A 24,650-nucleotide genomic window follows, 5' to 3' on the forward strand; every position below is an offset into this window, starting at 1 on the left:
AACAAAAACAAAAACAAAAACCTGCCAGCACCCAGGCCTTGAGTACAATCCCAGTACTGACAGAAACAGAATCAGAGCAAAAAGCATTGCAGGCAAGGCTCAAGTGGTACAATGGCTCTCTAGGAAGCACAAGGCCATGAATTCAAACATTTGTGTCTCCAGAAATTTTTTAAAAAGTTGAAAAACTGTTTTGATTCAGACTCTTGATTAATTATTAGACCCTAGGCTAGAAAACCATATAGATGAAAGGAGGTAAGAAGGAAAAGAAGGAGAAAATGGGAGGGGGGGGGCAGACAGGACGAGGGGACAAGACAATCAGAAAAACCACCTGATAAATGTCAAAAACTCTGCAGTTTAGATTATAATACTATCTCACACTAACCTTTCTTTTTCCCTTTTCCCTTTTATTTTGGTGCCTGTACTGGAGTTTAAATTCATGACCTTTTGCTCCCACATTTCTCCCTTCCTGGCTGGTGCTCTACCACTTGAGCCACACCTCCAGTTCTGGCTTTTTGCTGGTTAATTGGAGATCAGGATCTCTTAGATTTGTCCACCTGGACTTGTTTCCGACATGGGTCTTCAGTTCTCAGCCTCCTGAGTCGCTAGGGTTACAGGCATGAGCCACTGGCATCTAGCTAAATTTTCTGGTTGTGACAACTATTATCTAAAATGTATGATGTGTGTTGGGGGTTCTCACGTGTATGAAGGTTCTCATTCTGATAAAATAAAATACCTACTAAAGTATTTAGGGAAAAGGAGCACTGGGCTTGTAAATTTATTCTCCAATGGTTCAATAGATGCAAGCCTGTATATGAAAGATATGGACAAAGAAAAATGTGGCAAATATTAAGAAGGGTTCTTTCTACCATGCTTACAATTTTGTCTGCAAGTTTGAAATTATTTCCAGTTACTAATGGAAAACAATTTCAACACAACTCCATTTAGTGGCCTGTTATCATGAGGTATCACTGACCCCTAAGCACCAGAGAAGCAGCAGGTCCTAGGCTTTAAGATTGGTCCATTAGTTCATTCCCTGCTTTCTCTTGATGCCATGAAATTAAACGGGGAGGGGAAGCAACACCAAATGCAAAGATTCGGAGACTGAGTCTGAAGACCTACCAATGATGGACATCCGCTTCCTGTCACTGTTGAAGTCTAAGATGGCCAGAACACTGTAGGTCCTCTCTGTGCCCAGCTCACTGATGGTGATGGTGTTCTGGGTCCTGGCGAGGAAGGCAAAGCCAAAGTTCCTGGCAGCGTTGACCAAAGCTCCTTCATCGGGAGAGGCTGCCTGGTAGTTGATCTGGCCTGTGAAAGGGAAGCAGAAGAGAAATCCCGGCACAGCTGTGAAGCGGGGCGAGGCCATCCCTAAGTTCTGAGCCGAGGCTCCTCTGCAGAGTCCAGCGCGACGCCCAGAAAACAGAGATTGGGCCAAAGCAAAAATTTCTTAAGCTTGAGACGTTTATGTTGGATGGTAAGTAGCAAACAGAAACTGAAAATAAAACAGCTGGCCAGGCCAGGTGCTGTGGCTCACATCTGTCATCTTAGCTACAAGGATACCTTCACTGACTTGTTTAATGATAGATGCAGTAATACTTCAAGACTTAGTTGGTGGTGGTGGTCCTGGGGCTTGAACTCAATCAGGGCTTGGGTCCTGTCCCTGAGCTTTCTTGCTGAAGGTTGGCATTCTACCACTTTGAACTACCAGCTAATTGGAGCTAAGAATCTCATGGACTCTTCTGCCTAGGGTGGCTTTGAACCACAATCCTCAGATCTCAGTCTCCTAAGTAGCTAGGATTATAGGCATGAGCTACCAGCACCCAGCTTCAATAAAAATTAAAAAAAAAAATTCTTGGTCTACTCAAGACTTTCTATTTCCTGCTTAATTATTCTGCCCCCAAACAGGAAAGTCTTTCCATAGCTGGTGAATCTTTATACAAAAGGTTATTCAGTTGTCCAGCCTGGCATGAGCAGGAGGTAGGCCAGGGGTGTATGGGCAGCTTTTCCTATAGAAGGCTCCCCAGACGGGCAGGATGTTCCAGGGTGAAAGCTGTAGGTAGACTTAAACCTCCCTTTTGTTTTCATTAATAACAGGACAGTTCATTCTCATCAAGTCTGTATTAGTGACTTTTGTTTTTATCTTTACCACTGTGTTGCCCAGGCTAGTCTCACACTCCTAGATTCAACTCCTCCTCTTGCCTCAGCCTCCAGAGTAACTGTGACTATAGTTATGTGCCACTGTACCTGGCTTAAGTCAGTGTTAATCACACACAACACTGCAAGCTATTTGCTCCTCCAGAAAGTCATGTACCAGAAGTTATAAACATACTTGCTAAATCCAGTCGTTCTACAAACATACACAAATGCCAGAAGGCAAGCTGTTTACCCAGAGCTAAGCAAGTTGCAGTGAGAACAAAGCATCTCCCTTTACAACTTTAGCTGGCTCAGTCAATGATTGCTCACATAATATTGACACCAAACTTATTTCCAACAATAAAGGAATAAAAAAAAAAACTGGCGAGATTTCCATGCATGAGACAATTCTATTGGGAGCCAGCACCTGGATACTTTTATCATTAAAGGAAAAGGAAAATCCTTCCATTGTGCTCTAGTAATATAATCACTAACTTTCAGGCTAAGAGAAAAAGGGAAGACTTCCTAGATTTGTTCAAACTTCATCTTAGGCTTTCAGGAAGAAATTTGGACTAATAATCCTCTGAAGGAAACTGTATGCACTGCACTTTTACCTTTCTTTACAGACTCAGCTGTGGATTATGAAAGCAAAGTAAACAAAAATGGTGCTTAGCCAGGCACCTAGCTTCCTGTTTAGCTAGGATTACAGGCATGAGCCACCAGCACTTAGTCCCACATGTTCAATCTTTTATGTATATTCATTCTCTTGAGATTGCATATTTGGGGGGGGGGTGCGCAGGTGTGCACATCTATACCTGTCCTGGGGCTTGAACTCAGGGCCTGGGTGCTGTCCTTGAACTTTTATGTTCAGGGCTAGTGCCCTACCTCTACTTCAGGCTTTTTGGTGGCTAATGGGAGATAAGAGTCTCATGGACTTTCCTGCCTGGGCTGGATTTGAACTGTGATCCTCAGACCTCTGTTTAATATGAAATATCAAGGGGGCTTATCAAGCAGGACTTGGGGAGCTGGGAATATGGCCTAGTGGTAAGAGTGCTTGCCTCGTATACATGACGCCCTAGGTTCAATTCTCCAGCACTACATATGCAGAAAATGGCCAGAAGTGGTACTGTGGCTCGAGTGGCCGAGTGCTAGCTTTGTGCAAAAAGAAGCCAGGGACAGTGCTCAGGCCCTGAGTTTAAGCCCCAAGAGTGGCAAAAAAAAAAAAAAGAGGGACTTGGATATGATGTAGTGACTGAAGTAAAACTTAGAAAATAGAGTGAAGTCAATGACGTAAAGAGCTGTGCTTCACTGGAGGTATGTTGAAAGAAATTATCTCTCATCATTCTTTCTACAATATGCATGCATACATACATAATTTGTTGTGTCAGTAAATGACAAAAACGAATAGTTTTTATTTATATCAGACAAGGTTGCTGTACCAAGCTGGCACATACTGGATTTAAGAATTCTATAAAGTTATAATCTTCCTTGTGGAATTGAAAACCCTTTGCACATCTATGGAAAAATAAATAAGCAAATTTTAAAACGAATTCTGTAAAGGAATGTGAACTACTGCTGTGCCTATTCCTATTAAAAAAAAAAAACAAACCTCCCATTAATGATCATCCTTGGAATGAAAAAGGCACCTTCAGAAAGCCCAGGCTTTGGCTGATATGATTTCAAGACCCAAATATATCTAAATGTGGGAAATAAACGCAAACCTCTGAAATCATGATGTAGGAAGGGTTGTTTGAGTTAAAGTTTAAAGGGTTGGTTGAGTTTAAAGTGTGATAAAGATAAAGCTTGATTTTATATTCCCAATAAACACTAATAATATGGCAGAAAGATTTTGATTCTATCATAATTCAAGAGCCAATGATATGTGTTAAAGATAAAAATTTCATTTCCAACATGATAAGCACATGCAGAATTATAAATGAATCACTTGCAAACTTACAGAGACAGGAAGTTTGTTTTAGGCTGGGAATATCAGTGGTAAAACATAGGTTTATTATAACCAAGGCCTTGATTTCAATTGGAAGGGGAAGGAAGGAAGGGAGGGAGGGAAGCAGGGAGGGAGGGAGGGTAAAGGAAGATGGTAAAGGAAGGAGAAAGGGGAGAATTAAAGGAAAGGACTAGTTTCGTGATTTATTTCAAGTAGGTTTTATAGTGGGTGCTCATAAAAATCCATTGCTTGAACAAATATGAGACAGACTTTTCATAAGTACAACTTGATATGCATTTGAGTCATAAGTGTGAGTCACCCTGCAAACTACAAAACTGGCCTCCAGTATGTAAGAGGCCAGAGAAATTCTTACCGTCAGTTCTGTCCACCATGACTGTGTGGCAGACAGCAAGCAAGAAGAAGAACTGCCGGACTTCTGGCTCTTTCCCTGACTGGATTTGCTCAATAAGATAATGGTCGTGAAATGCTAGCTTCCCATCCGCAAATGTATTCCAGCTAAAATCAACTTGCTGAAAGAAATGGAAAAGGAAAAACCATAATTTAAAATAATTTAAAATAATTTAAATAATTTAAAATAATTTAGATTAAGACTGAAATAAACTCTTCTTTGAAGCCAATGTTGTTGTTTTTTTGTTGTTGTTTTTTTGTTTTGCTTCCTTTTGTTGCTGTGCTAGACCTAGGGCTTGAACTCAGGGCCTAAGCACTGTTCCTGAGCCTTTCTTGTTCGAGGCTAGTGTCCTACCCCTTAAGCCACAGCTCCTTTGGTACTTTTTTGGCAATAAGAGTCTCACAGACTTTCCTGCCTAGGCTGGCTTCAAACTGTGATCCTCAAATCTCAGCCTCCTGAGTTAGATAAGATTAAAGGTGTGAACCACTGGCACCTGGCTGAAACCAAGTTTTTTAATTATGTAAAATTCACCTGGGGACTTTAGTGCATTGTAAAATGTTAGGAAGTTGATACCAATCTTAAGACTAAAAGAACCACTTGGGGTGTTGAACCCTGTCCTGTTCACAGACCCAGTGAAGCTCTGACCCTGGTCCCTATGGGTTTAATCTTATTTGGAAACAGGGTCTTTGCAGATGTAATCAAGTTCATTTGTAGTCATACTTGGTTTAAATGGATGGCCAGAAAGATTCACATACAGAGAGCTGGGGAGAACACCATTTGACAACAGTCGCTTTGCTTCTACAAGTCAGGGGCCCCCCAGAATTGCTAGAAATGGTTAGATGTCAAGAAAGCTCCTTCTAAGAGCTTTCAGTAACACAACTCTGTGTGTGTGTGTGCACGCACGCTCACGCGCCATTCCTAGAGCTTGAACTCAGGGGCTAAGTGCTGTGCATGCGCTCTTTTGACAAAGGTTAGTGCTATACCACTTGAGTCACAGCTCTACTTCTGGTGATTCACTGGAGGAGGTAAATGTTTCGAAGACTTTCTTGCCCAGGCTGGGAATTGTGATCCTCAGATCTCAGCCTCCTGAGTAGCTAGGATTGCAGGCGTGAGCCTCCGTGCCCCACTGAACACAGCACTTCACACACTGATTTCAGGCTTTGGCCTCCATAACTGTAAGAATAAATTCTTGTTTCTTTAGGCCATACAGTTTGGGGCAATTTTATCCAGACAGCTTTAGGAAACACATCCCCAATCACCCCTTCATTTGCAGGACTCACCTCTATCTTGCTATGATTGTGTTGAGAAGCATCCCGATGGTCTCCTGAGAAACAAACAGGACAAAACAAGTTGAGTATCCATGGCGTTCAAAGACTCTGCCTGCCTGGTGTGTGTCCGTGGTGGCGGTGGCGATTTAGATGTCATCGACTATTTTTAGATATGGTTTTCACATTTTCCAAGGATCAGAAAAAAGTGAAAAATAGAAAAAAAAGGGGGGGGGCCTGCAAGGAACAAAATATCTAAGATATAGCTCTTCACGGAACAAGTTTGCCACCTCCGGTCTAGGTTTTGAATGCTCCTTTGGGATCTAAATGTCCTTTGAGATCCTCTATCTAACCTTCCCGGAAAGGACTGCCACCATCATGGGAACCACTTCCAGTGTCCCCTCTCCCTCACTGATGGGGAAACACACCCACAAATGAAAGCCTTCCACAAGTGGAAAGAAAATATGTGTGCCTATCTTCTTAAAATAGTTGTATTGTCTCTAAAAGTTAAAGGCCGCAGCTGGGGCCAGTAGCTCTCATCTGTAATCCTTTGCTACTCAGGAAGCTGTGACCTGGGAGATTACAGTTCAAAGCCAGCCCAGACAGAAATGTCCCTGAGACTCTATCTCAAATGAACTAGCAAGATGCTGGACTGGAGGCATGACTCAAGTGGTAGAGTGCTAGCCATGAGCAAACAAGCTTGAGCACCAACATGAGGCACGGAGTTCAAGCCCCTGCAGAACTGGCAAAAGAAAACAACATTAAAGGACTCTATGTGAATACACTATCAGCCTTAATTTTTTTTTTTTTATAAATCAAAGGTATATTTCAAAAATTAGAATGCTTGTCAACTTCAAAAAAATTATGAATGGTCAAGTGTGGTAGTTTATGCCTATAACCTCAGCTGCTTGGGAGGTAGAGGCAGGAAGATTGTGGTTCAAGGGCAGCATGGACAAAAGGGAAAAAATAAGTGAGAAGCAAAAGGATTGGGTGTGACTCAAGAGGTAGAATATTTGCCTAGCAAGCTTAAGGCGTTGAGTTCAATTCCCAATACTGCATTATTAATTAACTGGTTAATAAGTAAATAGTGGCAAAACACACACTATAAAATTTATCATGCTAACAACTGTTAGTGCATTAAGTACAAGCAGTTTTGTGTTAGCATAACTATCCATGTCCAGACTTTATCTTGCATAATTGAATCTCTACACCCACTAAACACTAATTTGCCATTGTTCTCACTCCCAGCCCCTAGGAGCCACTATTCTACTTTGTCTTGAGGAGTCATTCTACTTTACTACTCTAAATAAAATCACATGACACAGGCGTGAGCGTGTGTGTATGTGTGTGTGTGTGTGTGTGTGTGTCTTACATCACTCAGTACAATACCCTGAGGGTTCATCCATATCATAACACAGATACCATTTCCTTCTTTTATAAGGCCAAAGAATTCTGTCTATAAATTGCTAATCTGCTCATGCATGGATTGGCATTTTGGTTCTTTCCTCTTTTGGCTATTATTAGTAATGCTGTCATGAACCTGGACGCACAAATCTCCCTGGATCTCGGTTTCCAATTCCTTTCAGTATAGTATATACCTAGAAGTGGAATTTCTGGACATATGGCAATTGCATTTTGTGCAAGCACTTAGGGCTTGAACTCAGAGCCGGGGCATATCCCTTAGCTTTTTTGCTCAAGGCTGGCACTCTACCACTTAAGCCACACTTCCACTTTTGACATTTTACTGGTTAATGTAACACAACAGTCTTTTAGAATCCTCTGCCCAGGCTGGCTTCTAAACTTGATTCTCAGATCTCAGCATCCTGAGTAGATAGGATTATAGACGTGAACCCCTGGAATTTCAATGGAAATTGCTTTTAGTTTTGCAAAGACTTGTTTCTGACTGATGACTTCTGCCATACATGTTTTCTTAACAGTGCCCAGGATGCTCTTTGGCACTGGGCTAGAGATGCCCATAGCTACATGACTGCACAAAGCAAAGGCACCAGAAACTCCAGGAAGGCAGGCTGTTTTCCAGCCACTACCCAACAAGTGAGTTTCCATGATGATTCAACAGCCAACAATTCCTGCTATGTCAGATCCAAACTACATTGGAATCTCGTCATCAAGGGTATAGTTCTGAACTTGACCTCTGACTTTTCTCTTTTCCTCTCAATACTTTGCTACTCACCATAGATCTGTCCATTGATACAGCACTTTTTGAAGGTCATGATGTTTTGTGTGAGTGTCCCCGTCTTATCAGAGAAGATGTAATGAATCTGCCCGAGCTGCTCATTCAGTGTGGTGGTCCTAGCCTTGGCAGGTGTGTCCTTCTCAGAGTAGTACATCTGCAAGTCCCAGTTAATGAAGTGACTCTGTCCCAGACGAATCACCTCCACGCTGGGAAGAGAGAAGATTACTTTCCATGGAATATGAGTGGCAAGTAGGGCTTTTTATCCTTTTCTTTTAAGAAGTATTGGGGTTTGATCTCAAGACCTTGCACATGTTAAGCAGATGTTATACCTCTGGAGTCACACCCCTTCCATGATTTGCTTATTGTGATTGTTCACCTTGACAGTCAGTTTGATGAATGAAGAGATTAAGTGATTATTGTTAAAGCACACCTCTGGGTTTATCTATGATGACATTTTTTTTTAAATCGGTCCTGGGGCTTGAACTCAGGACCTGGGTGCTGACCCTGAGCTCTTCTGCTCAAGGCTAGCACTCTACTGCTTTGAGCTCCACTTACAGTTTTCTAGTGGTTGTTTAGAGATAAGTATCTCATGGAGTTTTCTTCTCAGGCTGGCTTTGAACTGGGATCTCAAATATCAGCCTCCTGAGTAGTTAGGATTACAGGGGTAGCCATCAGCCTGTGATGGCATTTTTGAGAGATTAGATCCTGAGGGTTCTGATCTAATCAATGGACTAATTTCTTGATAGATTTATAAGTAGGATATTGCTCGTGAAAGGTAGGAAATAGGCCTAGTTGGGAGCCATAGGTCACAGGAGCCTGCCTTTGAGCAGTATATCTTGCCCTGGCTTCTTCCTATATCCTCCCTCTCTCCTTCCTAGATAACCTCTCTCTACTTCCTGTCTGCCATGAGACAGCAGTCTCTTCCTCCCCTACATACTCTACTGCAATGTTGTTCTGTTTCACCAAACACAGAGCCAAGTGACCACATACCAAACTGTCTGAGACTATGAGCCAGAGCGTATCTTTCCTTTTTGAAGCTGTATATTTCAAATAACTAACCTACTTATCTACTACTTTGGTCTGAACCATAGTGTTCCTCCGAAGTCCATATGTTGAAATATACTCTCCAATTCAAGAGCTCTGAGGTAGTGGTTCATTCCTAGAGCAAGCTTTCATGAATGGGACTGATGTCTATAAAAGGGTCCCAGGGGATCTTGTTTACCCCTTCTGCCATGTGAAGACACAGCAGAAAAGGTGCCATCAATGAAGCTAGAGAGTCTTCATCTGACACCAAATAGGCTACCCCTGGATCCTGGACTTCCTTCAGAAGTATAACAGTAATTTTTGTGGTTTATATGTTACTCAACCTAAGATGTTTTGTTCTAGTAGCCTGAATACACTAAGACATCTTCAAGGACATAAGCCAGGCTGCCAGCCACTTGCACAGCCTCTGGGTTCTCTAGACCCATCGTGCCACTCCCCAGCTTCAAGGTCAAGCTGACTTCAGATCACTTGTGCTCCGTCCCAACACCTTCTGAGTGTGACTTCCCCTGTCCTTCTGAGCATGTCAGTCCCTGGCCAGGGAACCCTGTTTGGAACAGTTTGGGGAACAGTGACATGACAACACTGCAGACAGCACCCCAGATGCAACATCCTTACCCTCTCTTCCTTCCTTGTCACATCAAGAGACAACTGAGATGGCCTAGCTTACCTTTGCCACTAGCTATAGGGCCATGAGGGTGATGGCCAGTGGGTGATAGAACTCTGTGTGTTCTCGAACAGGATAAAGTCTTTAGTGCACAGAACTCCTAAATTGTGTGGAAAAGTATACTTACTTTCTATTTTCTTACAAGGTATAGATGTTCAAAAGAAGATAATCTAAAAGGATCATTTCAGTTTTAAAACCAAGGAATTACATAGGCTTGGGGTGGGGGGCGGTAGTAAGGTTGAGACAGGATGTTTTGGTGGTTTTTTTTTTGCTAGTCCTGGGGCTTGAACTCAGGGCCTGAGCACTGTCCCTGGATTCTTTTTGCTCAAGGCTGGCACTCTACCTCTTGAACTAGAGCACCACTTCCAGCCTTTTCTATTTATGAGGTGCTGAGGAATCGAACCCAGAGCTTCCTGCAATGCTAGGCAAACACTCCACTGCTAAGCCACATTCCCAGCCCCCAACAGGATCTTTTCATATAGCCCAAACTGTCCTCATATTTATAATCCTCCTGCCTCAGTCTCCAAGTGCTAAGATAGCAGGCATGTGCTAACACACCCAGCTATTATCTCTCAGGTATAGAGAAGCTATTTACATATCCAGCAATTGGTAAGACATCTTTACAAGTTTCAAAGAAGGGTGCTTAACACTCTCTCTTCTATCCATTGGTCCTATTGAGTACCAAGCACCAATCTAGGTACAGGGTGGAATTCTTGCTCATAAGTAGGTTACTGTTCTGGCAATGGTAGGCAAATAAAACACCTGGGAAACCTGTGCTTTACTAGTTTCAGAGTGTTCTCTGCAGAAAATCAAAGCAGAAGAAGCAGACCTGGAGGCCAGTGGGGAAGAGGTGGGATGGGCTAAATAGGGTGAGCCCAGGAGAGCCCAGTATAATAAGGTGATGCCTCCACTAAGGTCTGAAGGAAATACAAGAGCAGCATGTAACTCTCTAGAGAAGACTGCTATAGGCAAAGGTATAAAGGTCTGGTGGTAGGAGGAACATAAAGGGACCTGGGGTGGCAGGCGCCCAGGGAGGTGGGCTGAGGAGAAGGGGGAAGGGTCACAAATAGAGCACTGAGCCCTCTATTCTCCTGAGCCTCCATGGCGAGTCTGTGGCCACGATGATTTTATTCTGGATGAGACAGAAAGCTACTTTGGAAAGGAAGGAAAATGAAGAGATTCAGTCTGGAATAACATGATATGACATCTGCTTTTGAAAGATCTTTATTTCTCAGGGAAATAAAGGAATTGCGTCAGTCCTGTGACATCACTTTTCAATTCCTCAAAGGACATAAAGGATACTCTGTTGGAAAGTGTTGTACAAAACCTGTGTAGTACATATGTGTGCTCTTACACGGTCTTATCACTTAGTTTCTTTTCAAGGGGCTGAGGGACAAATGGCAGCCCCAGGGCCTTCCTTCCCAGGAAGAAAGCAACAGTAATTACATGTAATAAAATTAAAAACCCAACAAATGCCCATGTAATAAAATTAACATAAAAACTCAATGCTGCTAATTACAGGTGTGCGTGTGAGATCCCAGGTACCCCCGGGCTATTATTTGTTGAAACCAAGAACTGACTCTGTCTGGCTGCTGGGTGTGTTCCAAGGGACAGTTCCCCCCCTTCCTTTGCCCCACCCCCAAAAGCTCTCAAATCCAATTGGGCAGTAGAAGTGAACTTTGATATGAAAGAAAGAAAAAGGAGAAACTGAAGGAACATCAGCAAACAGGGCTTTGGATACTTGCTAGAGCTATGATCTTGACTTTTCTTTTTCTTTTTGGTGCCAGTCCTGGGGCTGGAACTCAGGGCCTGGAACTGTCTCTTAGCTTTTCTTCAAGGTAAGCACTCTACCACTTGAGCCACAGCCCCACCTGGTTTCTTTGGTAGTTGAATGCAGATAAGAGTCTCACAGACTTTCTGTCCAGCTTGGCTTCAAACCATGATCCTCAGATCTCAGCCTCCTAAGTAGCTAGGATTACAGGGGGGAGAAACTAGTGCCCAGCCTCTGTCAACTTTGTTGTGACTGAAATTGCTTCTGAGAAGAGAAACAACCTTTTGAGAGGTTGGAGGAAGGCAGGGACCTTCTTTCCCACCAAACAGTAGTGGCAGGAAGGTGGGTAATTTGATTGCAAGCTTGGGTGTGACAGGGGGGTGACAGACAATAATAAGGAAGGCTTTGATAAGGAATGGGAGGGAGGATCCTAAAAAAGAGATAAATTTTTTCATGACAAGCTAAATTTTCCCTTTCTCCTAGCCGTTTTTTTGGTAGCTTGGGCTTTGGAACCCAATGAGAAGAATCAGGAGTCATGCCAAGTGAATAACTATTGCCTTTGACCTTGATATATCAGTGACTTTATCTTCAAAGAAGATAAGCTAGGTGGTGCCAGGCACAGAGAGATACTCAGCCATTCATTTATTTTCCCTATCTTACCCTCAGTTCTGAAACACAGGTTATTTTCTTGTTTCCTTTTGACCTTTGGAACAATGAACAGTCACATGAGATTGAGGAAAGAGACTACAGTCTCGTCTTAAGACAAGATGCCGAGAGGAGGACAGTCATACCTGACATAGAGCGAGATGGGTACCATGGTGTTCAGCACAATGATGTAGCCCCAGAAATTCAGGAATCCCTGGTAGGAGGGTGTGGCATTTTCCCCATCGTAGAGGTACCAAGAATAATTGCCAACCTGTGCTTCCCAGTAAGCATGGCCAATGGCAAGGCCAGCGGACAGCAGGATGAGGACAACAAAAATCTACAAGACAGGAAACATTGAAATGGATTGATCCCACAGGTGACTTTCCAACCCCATGCATTTCACAGATGCTCATTAACTTTACACAGTACTTTCATGTTTGTGATTTAGTAGAGTATAAAAATTACATATGTATGTATATATATATATGTATGTATGCAACAAAGCAGCCAGGGATAAGTGACTCATGCCTATAATCTTAGCTACTTAGGAGGTTGAGATATGAAAATCCTGATTTGAAGTTAGCCTAGGCAGAAAAATCCCTTCCCTGAGACTCTTATTTCCAATTAACCAGCAAAAAATCTAGAAGTGAAGGAATGGATCAAGTGGTAGAGTTCCAGCCTTAAGTGAAAAAACTAGGCAAAAACATAAGGCCCTAATTTTAAGCCTCAGTACTGGCACAAAAAAAATTAACAAACAAAGCAAAACAGGACTATAAGAATGCTTTAATAACCCATTTGTTATGATTGATTGGTTTATTTATTCTATATTACATGTATAAAGCAAGGTTTTATTCCCAAAATTATCTTTCAAAAGAGAATGTGATGTATATTCCCTCTCAATTGCTTTTGCCTTGAACAATACTGGAAGACACTCTATTCTTCCTGAAACAGCTTCAGATGATGGATGCTGAATTGGGATGGTTACAGAAAACAGCATATAGAAATATTTCACTTGTTTGTTTTGATTTTGGAGACAGAGTCTTGTTATATAGCCCATGCTGGCTTCAAGCTCTCTATTTTTCTACTTTAGGCTCCAAGGGGGCTGGGATTACAAGCGTGGATTTCTTTTTTTTTTTTTTTTTTTTTGGCCAGTCCTGGGCTTTGGACTCAGGGCCTGAGCACTGTCCCTGGCTTCTTCCCGCTCAAGGCTAGCACTCTGCCACTTGAGCCACAGCGCCGCTTCTGGCCGTTTTCTGTATATGTGGTGCTGGGGAATCGAACCTAGGGCCTCGTGTATCTGAGGCAGGCACTCTTGCCACTAGGCTATATCCCCAGCCCCCGTGGATTTCTTTTTTAAGGCACAGAAATGGTATCCATATTCGCATAATTATTCCTAAAGGAACAATGTCATAAAGATGGCATGGCACAGTAAACAAGATCACTCTGGAAGCAAGACCAAAGAACTATGTTGTGAAATAGGTGAAGGTATACTTATGGGGCACATGCAAAAGCCAATTGTCCTACTGTTGTTGAGTGCTTGGTGTAGGAATGAAATTTCAGGAACCTATTACATCTCAGAACACCAGTTCTGAGAGTGCTGTATCTAAAAGCAACTTGGCACAGAGCAGAAGATGAGCTCTTTATAAATGTTCCACACAAGACCATGACCTTGACCTTGACCATGAGGATGACCACGCCACTAAAGTTGAAGGTGCCAAATTCTAGGAAAATTTTCATGCAATGTGAGAGCAGGGGGAGAAATAGAGCTATTTCTTAAATGATTACATTACTTTTAGATGCTATTTGATAACTATATGCAATTAAAGAGTTCTAAGTCTACAAATTTACATAATCAAACTGAACTAAATATTTGAAACATAACTCTGATAAAGAAGTTGGAGAACAGTTTAATACTTGAGGGCAACGTGTATGCAGAAAAGACCTTACACAAAAGCCCTGAGGCTGCTCTCCTCAGAAGGTTTCCTTGTAGGGTTGGCCTTGGCTGGCATTTGGATACTTGAGTTTGGGGAGAGCTTCCTGGTTCTTTATTTCTTATCTGATACGAATGGCTCACTGAACTTAAATGTGTAAACAGCATCCTGTATGCTAACCACCTGCATTCTTTTAGGAAGTCTTAGAATGTTGGTGCCTGCCAGGCAGGTGGTGCCCACATAACCCACCTAAGTAAGAGACTCTAATGAGTGACATGGTATACATAGCATTGCAGGTCATTGCTAGAGAGTGGGGTGGGGGGTTTAACTTGTGGGTGACACCCCTGGGACAGGATTCTTGAAAACTTCTATCTCATTTCTTCTGGACTTTGCCCCATGACTGGTATTTTGTCTGATCTTGCTTTGCTGTAATAAGTCATTGCTGTGAGCAAGGCTATGTGCCAAATCCTGTGCGATCTTGTTGTGCAGAATTGAACTTGGACATGGTCATGAGACCCTTCCATATGCCTTCTTTGTAGCCTTGCCTTGTATTTAGAATATACGACATTATATTATATGTTGCACCCCAAAGAAGAAACAGGAGGAAAGAAAGGAGAAATGGTTGAAGTTCACATTTATGAGAAATATTTGGTAGGAAAGTAATCTACCTTATATGTCATTTGGGATCCTAGACCTGCTAACTTAAATAATATGCCATGATTTTATTTTGCCGTTGCTGGAGTTTAAACTCTGGCACTATCCCTTAGCTTTTTTGCTCAAGACTGGTACTCTACCACTTGACCCATGCTTCCTCCTTGGCTTTTCACTGGTTAATTGGAGATCGGAGTTTCATAGGCTTTTCTGCCAGGCTGTCTTCAAACTGTAATGCTCAGACTTCAGCCCCTGGGCAGCTAGGATTACAGGTGTGAGCCCTTGGTGCCTGGCTTTCTCTGATTTTTAACCAGTCCTGCTTCAGACACAAAAGTCCTAGGGATAGTCCACTAGTGAAAGTTTCCTCTCACAGGGGGCTGTCCTGCATTTCTGAGCTCTGGGGCCTGGATCACCCAAATATTGTATATTGTTCTCCTCATCTGAAGAGGTCAGATTTCTTTTTTTTCTTTTTATTGTCAAAGTGATGTACAAACAAAGGGGTTACAGTTTCATATGTAAGGTAGTGAGTACATTTTTTATCAAACTTGTTATCTCCTCCCTCATTTTTCTCCCACTTTCCCTCCTCCCCAATTCCCTCTCCCCCTTCAGATTTCTTATGTTTGCTTTTTTTTTTTTTTTTTTTTGCCAGTCCTGGGGTTTGAACTCAGGGTCTGGGCACTATCCCTGAGCCTCTCTGTGCTCAAGGTTAGCACTCTACCACTTAAGCCACAGAGCCACTTCTGGCTTTTTCTGTTTATGTGGTACTGAGGAATTGAACCCAGGGCCTCATGCATGCTAGGCAAGCACTAGGCCACTGAGCCACATTCCCAGCCTCCAGATTTCATTGTACTAGGAAACCATAAGAAAATAGAGCAGATGACAGCAGTCTAACCCCTCCTCTACTGAAATGGAACATAAATACCGTGTACACCATGTAGTTCATCAAGTAATCTATTTTGGTTCTTTTAAATCTGGTTTTCCCACTGTTCTTCATTATCTTAGTGTCAGCACCTAAAAACAGAAAATCCAAGGTGATTCCACTGCTTAGTTCTTCCATGATAGCACAGCACTGGCTATAGGCCAAACATAATTGATGGGTATGGCGATGTACCAATAAAACTTTATTTGCACACACACAAAAAAACCCAATTTTTTCTCTAAATAAATAAGTGCTCATAGCAGATAAATTTCCCAAGAAAATCTCAAAAATACCTGCAAAAATGACCAAGCCATGGCAAATATCAGTGTTCCTAATCACACAGCCTCGCAACAGAATTTTATCAGCATCCAAAGGAAAACTTCTCTTTCTCCAAAATAATGTTCCCGTAAACTTATCCAGCCGGTTGTTGGGTTCTTCACATTCAATAAAGCCTTTTAGGAAACATAGGATTTAAGAATCAATCACATCCAGAAGATTTTTTCATTCTGGTTTTAGCCAACAACTAAAGTAATCAAGTAAGTACAACGTAAAAAGACAGACATATTTCAGACCAACCATCAAATGCCGCCAAGTTATCTTCTGTTTGGAGATATTGATCTGTGATATCCAGTGCCATTTTGAACTTCAAATTGGTTTCTCTAAAGGGAGGTGTGGAGGGAGGAGAATTAAATGCACACGTTAGAACTACAAGAACATGAAGAAAACTGAAGAAAAGTAACATGAGGAAAAGCTGAAAGTGAAAGCTAATGTTCGTTTCTTCTAGGGCTACTATTAATATATTTTCAACACTAAGATTTTCACTCGGTCTCACACTTGCTAGGCAGTCTGTGTGTGTGTGTGTGTGTGTGTGTGTGTGTGTGTGTTGGTTATTATTGTTGTCTTTGGAGATAGGGTCTGGCTTTCTGCCCTAACATGTGTCTGGACTACAATCTGCCTGTTTTAGGCTTCCCATTGTAGCATTTGGTCTGGAAGCTTGATGCTCCTAATCTCAATCTCCAAGCAGCGAGGATTCCAGGTAGGAGTCACAGGCACCAGCACTACCTATTTCTAAACCCTGTCCACATGTCACTTTTTGAATTTTTTGGTGTAACTTGGGTTTGAATTCAGGGCCTTGCTCTTGCCTCCACTCAGCCATGCCTCCTAGTCCCCTTTTGTTTTAGTTATTTCTCAAATAGAGTCTCTCATTTTTTTCCTGGGCAAATCCTCAGACCATAATTGTCCCAGTCCTCCCTCCCAAGTAACTGGGAATACAGGCATGCACTACTGTGCCTAGCTTTTCTTTAAGTGTGCATTAACTGTATGAAGTGTTTTTACCATGGTAGTTCAGATATGCATCTACTGTGTTTTGCACTGAATAACCCTCTCCAATCCTTTATCTTTCTCCAGCTTCTCTGTGTTGTTGAATTTTGGAGCTCGAACCTTGTTAACTCTTTTACCTGGATCTTCCTTGAACTGTAATCCTCTCATCTCTGCCTCCTGAGCAGTTAAAATTATGTCTGGCTGGCTCCTTTACCATGGAATTTTTAGTCTGGATGAAGTTTTTTTTTTTGTTGTTTGTTTGTTTTCCCTAGAGTAAAATTGCAGACCTGGGAATTGCTATTGTGACAGCCAGGAGAAAAGTGCCACAGTCTTTACCCTCATTAAAATAGCCTGTGTTCCAAATCACTGTTTAAAAAGGGGAAAAAATGTAGTTTCTACTATCTCACCACTGGTTTTTTTTTTTTTTTTTTTTTTTTTTTTTTTTGGCCAATCCTGGGCCTGAGCACTGTCCCTGGCTTCTTCCCGCTCAAGGCTAGCACTCTGCCACCTGAGCCACAGCACCCCTTCTGGCCGTTTTCCATATATGTGGTGCTGGGGAATCGAACCCAGGGCCTCATGTATACGAAGCAAGCTCTCTTGCCTCTAGGCCATATCCCCAGCCCCCTACTCTTTTTTCTGAAATAGTAATATGGACAGTCATGCCTGTTGGCCTGCTCACTGTTTAGCAACATTCTATTTGTGTGTGTGCCAGTCTTAGGACTTGAACTTAGGGCTTCAAGTTCTCACGTAGCTTTTTGATTCACAGCTGGTGCTATACCACTTGAACCATACTGCCGTTTTGGTTCTTTTTCCCCTGGCCAGCTGAAGATAAGAGTCACATGGCTCTGTCTGCTGGGGATGGCTTCTGATTTCAACCATCAGGTCTCCACTCCCTGAGTAGCTAGGATTACAGGAGTGAGCCACCAGCGCGGGCATGTACTGTTGCTGAGCGGTGGAGATAGGCAGACTATGAGAGCTCCACTTTCTACAGATGAGGAGGCAAAGAGGCCACTCCAGGTGGGATGCTGGTGGACCTCTAGCAAGTGGCAGAGGCCAGGCCAGACCTCAGGGTTTCCTGCAGGGTTTGCTACATGTGCAGATCCTGAGGCAATGAAGATGTCTCCATGGCCAGCTTTGGAAAAGGCCATCTTCAATACACTCACCCATCTAGTTCAGCTGTCTCCACATAGCACAGGCTGTTAGGTTCAGAGCTGGATAGCAGCAAGGTGTCAGCCTGTTCAAAGCAAAAGAAATAGGTGACACAGAGACCCCAGGGTGGATGGAAAGAGGCTTAGGGTCATAGGAAACAGGAATGAGAGAAGCAGGACTCATTCACTTACTGGGATAAAATCATTTTTTTTTAGACGGATGACATCACCAACTTGAATGTCTTTCCATTTGGTAAGTTTGAACCTAAGGATTAAAAATAATGATAGTTTAATTTTTTTGAAGTTTCAAGCAAGGGAATTATCATCAATTAACGATAATGAGTAGTTCTTATTATCAATATCTGGGGATTGAGTTCAGAGATTCTGGAAAATGAATAAATCTTGGGGAGAAGTTTGCTAGACGTTGTCCCTTTAATGCTGGACTCGCATTCAGTGGCCATGAGGATCAGAACATCCTCAGAAGAAGCAATGGTGATAGGAAGACTTTAGTGTCAGGAAATGTTCATGGGGGCCAGTATATAGAAAGAGGAATCCCTTCTGTTGAAGAATTGAGTAATGTGTCAAAATCCAGCAAAGACTTGAAGGAAACTCCCAGAAGTGCTGATAGCACCAAGTCTAGATGTGCTGATAACACTAAGTCCAGTTGCAATGACACGTCATCCAGTTTGTATATAGCATGGAGATCACGAAGGTGATTCAGTGTCTCTGTCAGTGAAGAAGTGTTTAGGAATTACACTCACAGACTTCTACCACCTACTAGATAACCACTCACGATGTTCTCTAAGCCCATCTATGCATGATACCCTTGTACTCAATTACACATTGAAGGACACAAAGTACCTGCCATCCTTAATGACTTCACACATCCTATTGTTGATTTCCTTGTCCATTTTGTGACGAGCCTTTCAAAGGAAAATGAGAAAACTCATTTTAACCAACTCAATACATAGTGCATTAGTACCAGACTACAATAAGCTCAGAGCAGCAATAGACAATTGTATGAGGCATTCTTACCACATCGTCCACCAGGTCTTTGATGGCAGTGATGCCCAGCACTAGTAGTAGGGGCACGAGGGTGGTGTACCATGCCAGGGTGGAGATTTGAGGAATTGCCTGAAATAAAAGACAAGGTCTTGCAAATGTGCCCGTGTAGGTGTATCTAAATTATAGGTTTGATTGCTCATGCTAAGCTTTCCAATATTAATTTCTTCCACTGTATAACCTGCAGAACATGTAGGAAATGACATAGAAGCATCTAGCCAGCCTCTCCCTGATTCCGCTCTATACCTCTTAGAACACAGTCAGGACTTAGTCACCTTACTGTCACTGACTGGACACCAAGGAAGTTTTGTCACCTGTTATCACCTGTTACCTAAAAGAGAACTGTTATGAACATTTTGTGGAAATCATATTTAACTGAAGGGGGTGTAGGAAGAAGTGGTCCTTAACTTTAATGAATGGTAGATAGGCTACACACAGTAGTTTGCTCAGCCAGTGTTTCCTGGTTTTGCGGGGGGGGGGGGGGGCGTCCCATGTTGCAGGCAAAGATGGCAGCAGGTACTAGCTCCTTCTATGAACTGCCATCTGTGGGGGCACTTGAAGAAGGTCATGGTCATTGCTCTTGGTCAAACCAACGAAGGAGCTGGACTTGAGGATGCTTTCTCTCCATCAAGACAGACTTCCAACCTGGTGCCCCTGGCTCAATGAGGCCTGTAATCCTAGCGGCTCAGAAGGATAAGATCTGAAGATTAAGGTTCAAAGCCAGCCTGGGCAGCACAGTCCTTGACTCTCTTATCTCCCATAAGCAAAAATCCAGGAGTAGAGCTCAGGTGATTAGAGTGTCAGCCTTGAACGAAAAAGCCAAGCAAGAGTGCGAGTTCAAGCTTCAGTACAGGCATGAATAAAAAGCTTTCCAGATTGAGTAAACAATTAAGAAGCCTGGGAGGTGAGTTTAACAAAGATCTCTTGCAAATCATTCTGTGAATCATCGGGCCACGTCACGTAGGTTTATGTGAAGCTAAGCTCCTGGATGCAACCCTGCCCGGTTCCACACATAATGGCTTTGAGACCTTCAGCAAGTTATTTTACCTTACTGTAGGCCTCTTCTCTGCAAAATGAGGGTTATTCTGGCATTTAACTCTGGGAGGTACAGGGATTAAGTGTGCATTATTGCAAGAAGATGCAAGGAAAGAGTTTAAGTCCATTACTGTCAACCTGATACACGTAACTGCCCAATAAGAGCAGCTACTTGGGAAACACAGAAGATGGGTCATTTCCCAAACATTGTGAATAAGGAGATCTCTCCTCATTTCCTACAGAAGGAAGTCAAGTGAGGAAGCACCTTACAATGCTTAGTGTGCACCTTTGCACATGCCTGTGTGAACATCTACCACTGGACAGCGGTACTGTATTTTAAAACCAAGTGTGAAAGTCTCATGTTCCAAATCTGCTGATCCACTTCCCCCTCGCGTCCCTTCTCCTCTTTTCTCTCCCCCTCACTCCTGCATTCTCCACCCCCCTCCCCTGTAAGACACACGGCTACCATTTTAAGAAACCTTACTGGGTGAATTCTATCAGTACGATTGTTTTTCAAATCCAATCTTTAATGTAAAGAATCTGATAAAGGCAGGTAGATGTTCTGTAATTTTTATGTCAGATGCCAAAGGTCTGCTCGAAGCACTAACTGAAATGCATAGAGTCCCTTTGATTTTAGCAACTATTCTAATATGGATGAAAGTTTTGCTTTCCAGGTATCTTCTACAGCAAAGCTACTTCACAAAAAAATAACAAAAGCTCTATGACCAAAATATTCCTGTCAGTAATATTCTTGGGGAAATGATATTTACTTAATAAAGATAAAGACAGGTTTGCTTTGAGGATTCAGATAATTTTATAAGGTGGAGATTTTAGTTTTATTCACTTCAGTGATACAGTCTAGAACATATGATTATGGAATCAAATTTTGAAAAACATAATTCATGTAGTATTTTCCCCTTTTCTTGTTCAGATACTGACTGAGCTGGTTCCATAGATGAGGTGCTGATCTCTGCAAAAATTCTTAATTTTAAGCTAATAAGGATAATTTCTTTTTAAGAAAAAAAGAAAAAACTTTCAGGTTGGGTATCAGTGGCTCATGTCTATAATCCCAGGTAAGATATGAAGCCAGCCTGGGCAGGAAAGTCCATGAGACTCTTACCCACAATTAACTACCAGCTGGGAATGTGGCTTAGTGGTAGAGTGCTTGCTTAGCATGCATGAAGCCCTGAGTTCAATTCCTCATTACCACATACACGGAAAAAGCCAAAAGTGCTGCTGTGGCTCAATTGGTAGAGCGCTAGCCTTGAGCAAAAGAAGCTCAGTGACAGTACCCAAGCCTTGAGTTCAAGCCTCAGGACTGGCCCATAAACAGAAAAAGAAAATACTTCCAAAACTATCCATACCATGTGACCACAACTTAACTAGTATTGGTGTAGCATAACTCCCAGTGGATTTCAGATATCATTACCTGTAATATAAGTAGGATCAGGAAATAGAAATTGGCTGCTCTCTTAAACTGCTCAAACAAATTCATGGGTAGAAAGGTAAATGCGTTGTACTTGTATGTTTTAATTGCGTTACTCTGTTGGGGAAAAAAAAGTAAGAAAATCATTGTAAGTGATGCCGTACATCAAGTTTACATACTTGCAAAAATCACTATATTCTACAGTTTAACCCAGGGTTGTAATCCATCCATCAGAAGGATGCTGAGATTTCTTTTACACTTCTAATTGCAGTCAGGCTTGACATGACTTCTTGGAGTCTATATCAGAGAAACAAGACACCAACCGTGGACAGTGACCTCCTGCAAATTGCTGTCAGATGTCTTGGTCAGTTGCCTGGGATAAGGGCAGATGTCAGTGTGGCAGAGCACGAAAAGGACACTTTCATGAAGAAGGCTGGAGACTCCTTTGTAATGAAGTGTAGAAGACTTTTGGGTCCCCCATAAGACATGCTCAAATCCTGACACTAACACCTGCTAATGGGATTTTATTTGCATGTGGGATCTTCATACTAGATTAGGGTGAGTCTTAAACTGATGATGGGGTTGGGGGGCAGGGGTGGTGGGGGGACGGGGGAGGAGACTGAGCATAGTCACACAGGGATTTTGCTACTTGAAGGCAGAGGTAGGGATTGAAGTGATGTATTTACAAACCAAGCAAAGCTAGGAATTGTGGGTAACCACCAAAAAGTTAGACCAGACATAGAACTCATTCTATCTCCAGAAGAACCAACCCTCCTTTGGTTTTGGGCCCCTTAACTAGGAAATGATAAATATCTTGTGTCCTAAGTCACCCAATTGTGGTACTTTGTTATAGCTAAAATAGATACCTTACAACATTTGAGTCCACCCATAACAGGTATTCTTTGTCATGTTGCAAAGGAACTAAGCAATCTTAGGTTAAATATATATACTTACATATCTATCTATCTATCTATCTATCTATCTATCTATCTATCTATCTATCTATCTATCTATCTATCTAAAGTCTCTAAATCTGTCCCAGACAGAAGAGAGGGAGAAACAGATATTAAATTTATTTCCAACTTGTAGCTTTCAAACATAGGGCTTCTATAACAACAGTTGATCATCTTCCATGCAACATTCTCAAGAGAGCTCTGTACACCCACAGGGAATGTTTTAATCTAGAGAATTCTGATTTGTTTTGTCTCGTGTCAACCCTGTTGTACAGAACTCACGGGGAGTGGCAATACCCCAGGCTATGGGTTAGTTGGAAGTAGGTGTTGCATGAAGCTGCTATGCATGACAGGGTCAGGAAAATGCTGAGCTTTTAGAAAAACAATTGAGGAATTGACTTACCGCATATTTACTCTCCTTGATACAAAAGAACTTTGTGTTCATAAAATGGGGTTGTTCATGGAACTTCCGGTCATTTGCTTTGACTTGCCATGTGCAATCTTTAAGAGAGAAGAACACGGGGTCACTACAGTAGGAGTCTAACTGAAGTCATGAATGGATCCTAATCAGCATGACTCATGCCTTTATCCAAGGGGACAATGCGGTGATGTTAATGTGAAGTTAGTTTGGGAGACAGCCATCTGCAAGCCTTAGACTGAGGCTTGGGTAGGTCCTGTTCTCACAGCCTGCAGAGGGAACTGAACCTACTGACTGAAACCTTGATCTAGAACTTCAGGCCTCCAGAACTATGAGAAAATCAATCTCTGTTGTTTAAACCATTCAGCTAACAGCCTTATCAAGATAATAGTCTTGAAAGACTTGATTCATTGTTCCATTGGAATTATAAAACAAATGAACCAAACAAAAGAACACTTCACATCTAAACATGGCACACACAAAAATACCAGAGATCCACAGGGTGATACCTAAATTATTACTTTTTTCAATCGCATCGGTTTGGTTTGTAATATTTCCATTGTATTAAATGTTCAGGACCTTAGGTCAGAGCTGTCTGACTCGCCCTGGTGACCAATGCCTGACATCTCTCCAAGTTCACTTCGTGAATATTTTCCAAGCTCAGTTCATGAACTTTTTCCAAGTTCATGCTACCCAGTGAGTGATTCTGTCCTTTTGATTGCAATGTCTAAATCTCAGGGAACTTAGAAAAGTGACATTGAACTCAGAAAATTCAACATTTTTCTAGAATGTTCTCCATCATAGTATTCTTGCTAACCGATTCTTCCTGGGTGGTCTCCCCAACTGTCATTTGAAGAGGTCCTCACTCAGGTTGTTGTTGTTGTTGGTGTGTGTGTGTGTGTGTGTGTGTGTGTGTGTGTGTGTGTGTGTGTAGTAGGGCTTGAACTCAGGAGCTTATGCTCTCTCTTGGGCTTTTTCATTTAAGACGGATACTCTACCACTTGAGCCATACCACCAGTTCCTGCTTTTTGCTAGTTAACTGTACATGAGAGTTTCACAGACTTTTATGCCTGGGCTAGCTTTGAATCTTGATCCTCAGATCTCAGTCTCATGAGTAGCTAGGCACAGCTGCATGCTGGGACAGCAGTGGAGTGGCGTTGGTCTTGTCCCCATTGGTGGGCATCTTAAGTCCATGCTTGCTGGCAGAGTGGTTCTTACCATGCTGTGAAGGTCTAGCCTGTGCTTGAGAGCCAGCTGCACTTTGAGCGAGTCAGCCCGCTCACCCTGCCTGTGCCTTATGTGTATAGGTGAGATGTTAACTTCTTGCTATGATGCCTGGAACATAACAAGTACTCACATGTTAGCTATTGGAGCTAACAAGAGGAGGTGAATGGACAAAACAGAGGAGTAGGCTTCTGTTTCCCAGTGGATGGGGCCTGGCTGCCAATTAGTCATGTCTGTGGTGGAAAGATCCTAAATTCCCATTTTTTTTTATTTGCATTTCCTTTACTACCAGGGATGTTGAACACTTCCTCATATGTTTCTTTGCCATTTTTATTTCTTCTCTTGTGAAGTCTCTCTTTAGCTCCTTTGCCCATTTCCTAATTGGTTTATTGGGCTTGGAGGGGCTTAGTTTTTTTTTTGTTGTTTGCTTGTTTTCTTGCCAGTCCTAGGGCTTGAACTCGGGGCCTGAGCACTGTCCCTGGCTTCTTTTTGC

At 42.3% G+C, this 24,650-nt stretch overlaps 1 protein-coding gene across 1 annotated transcript in view; it reads right to left on the minus strand.

The window, feature by feature from the left end:
• Positions 1–24,650, minus strand: part of Atp8b1 (ATPase phospholipid transporting 8B1) — a 105,651-nt gene that overhangs the window by 24,735 nt on the left and 56,266 nt on the right. Inside the window, exons 3-16 of the mRNA XM_048363546.1 lie at positions 22,919–23,016; positions 21,566–21,679; positions 19,075–19,173; positions 18,901–18,962; positions 18,232–18,304; positions 18,055–18,125; positions 16,148–16,230; positions 15,865–16,023; positions 15,575–15,663; positions 12,217–12,407; positions 7,944–8,152; positions 5,768–5,811; positions 4,452–4,608; positions 1,120–1,308 (exon numbers count right to left, since the gene is read on the minus strand). Coding sequence (XP_048219503.1) covers positions 1,120–1,308; positions 4,452–4,608; positions 5,768–5,811; positions 7,944–8,152; positions 12,217–12,407; positions 15,575–15,663; positions 15,865–16,023; positions 16,148–16,230; positions 18,055–18,125; positions 18,232–18,304; positions 18,901–18,962; positions 19,075–19,173; positions 21,566–21,679; positions 22,919–23,016 — 1,638 coding nt within the window. The remainder of the gene's footprint in view (positions 1–1,119; positions 1,309–4,451; positions 4,609–5,767; positions 5,812–7,943; positions 8,153–12,216; positions 12,408–15,574; positions 15,664–15,864; positions 16,024–16,147; positions 16,231–18,054; positions 18,126–18,231; positions 18,305–18,900; positions 18,963–19,074; positions 19,174–21,565; positions 21,680–22,918; positions 23,017–24,650) is intronic.

The sequence above is a fragment of the Perognathus longimembris genome, chromosome 15, assembly GCF_023159225.1.
Source record: "Perognathus longimembris pacificus isolate PPM17 chromosome 15, ASM2315922v1, whole genome shotgun sequence".
NCBI classification, from domain to species: Eukaryota; Metazoa; Chordata; class Mammalia; order Rodentia; family Heteromyidae; genus Perognathus; species Perognathus longimembris.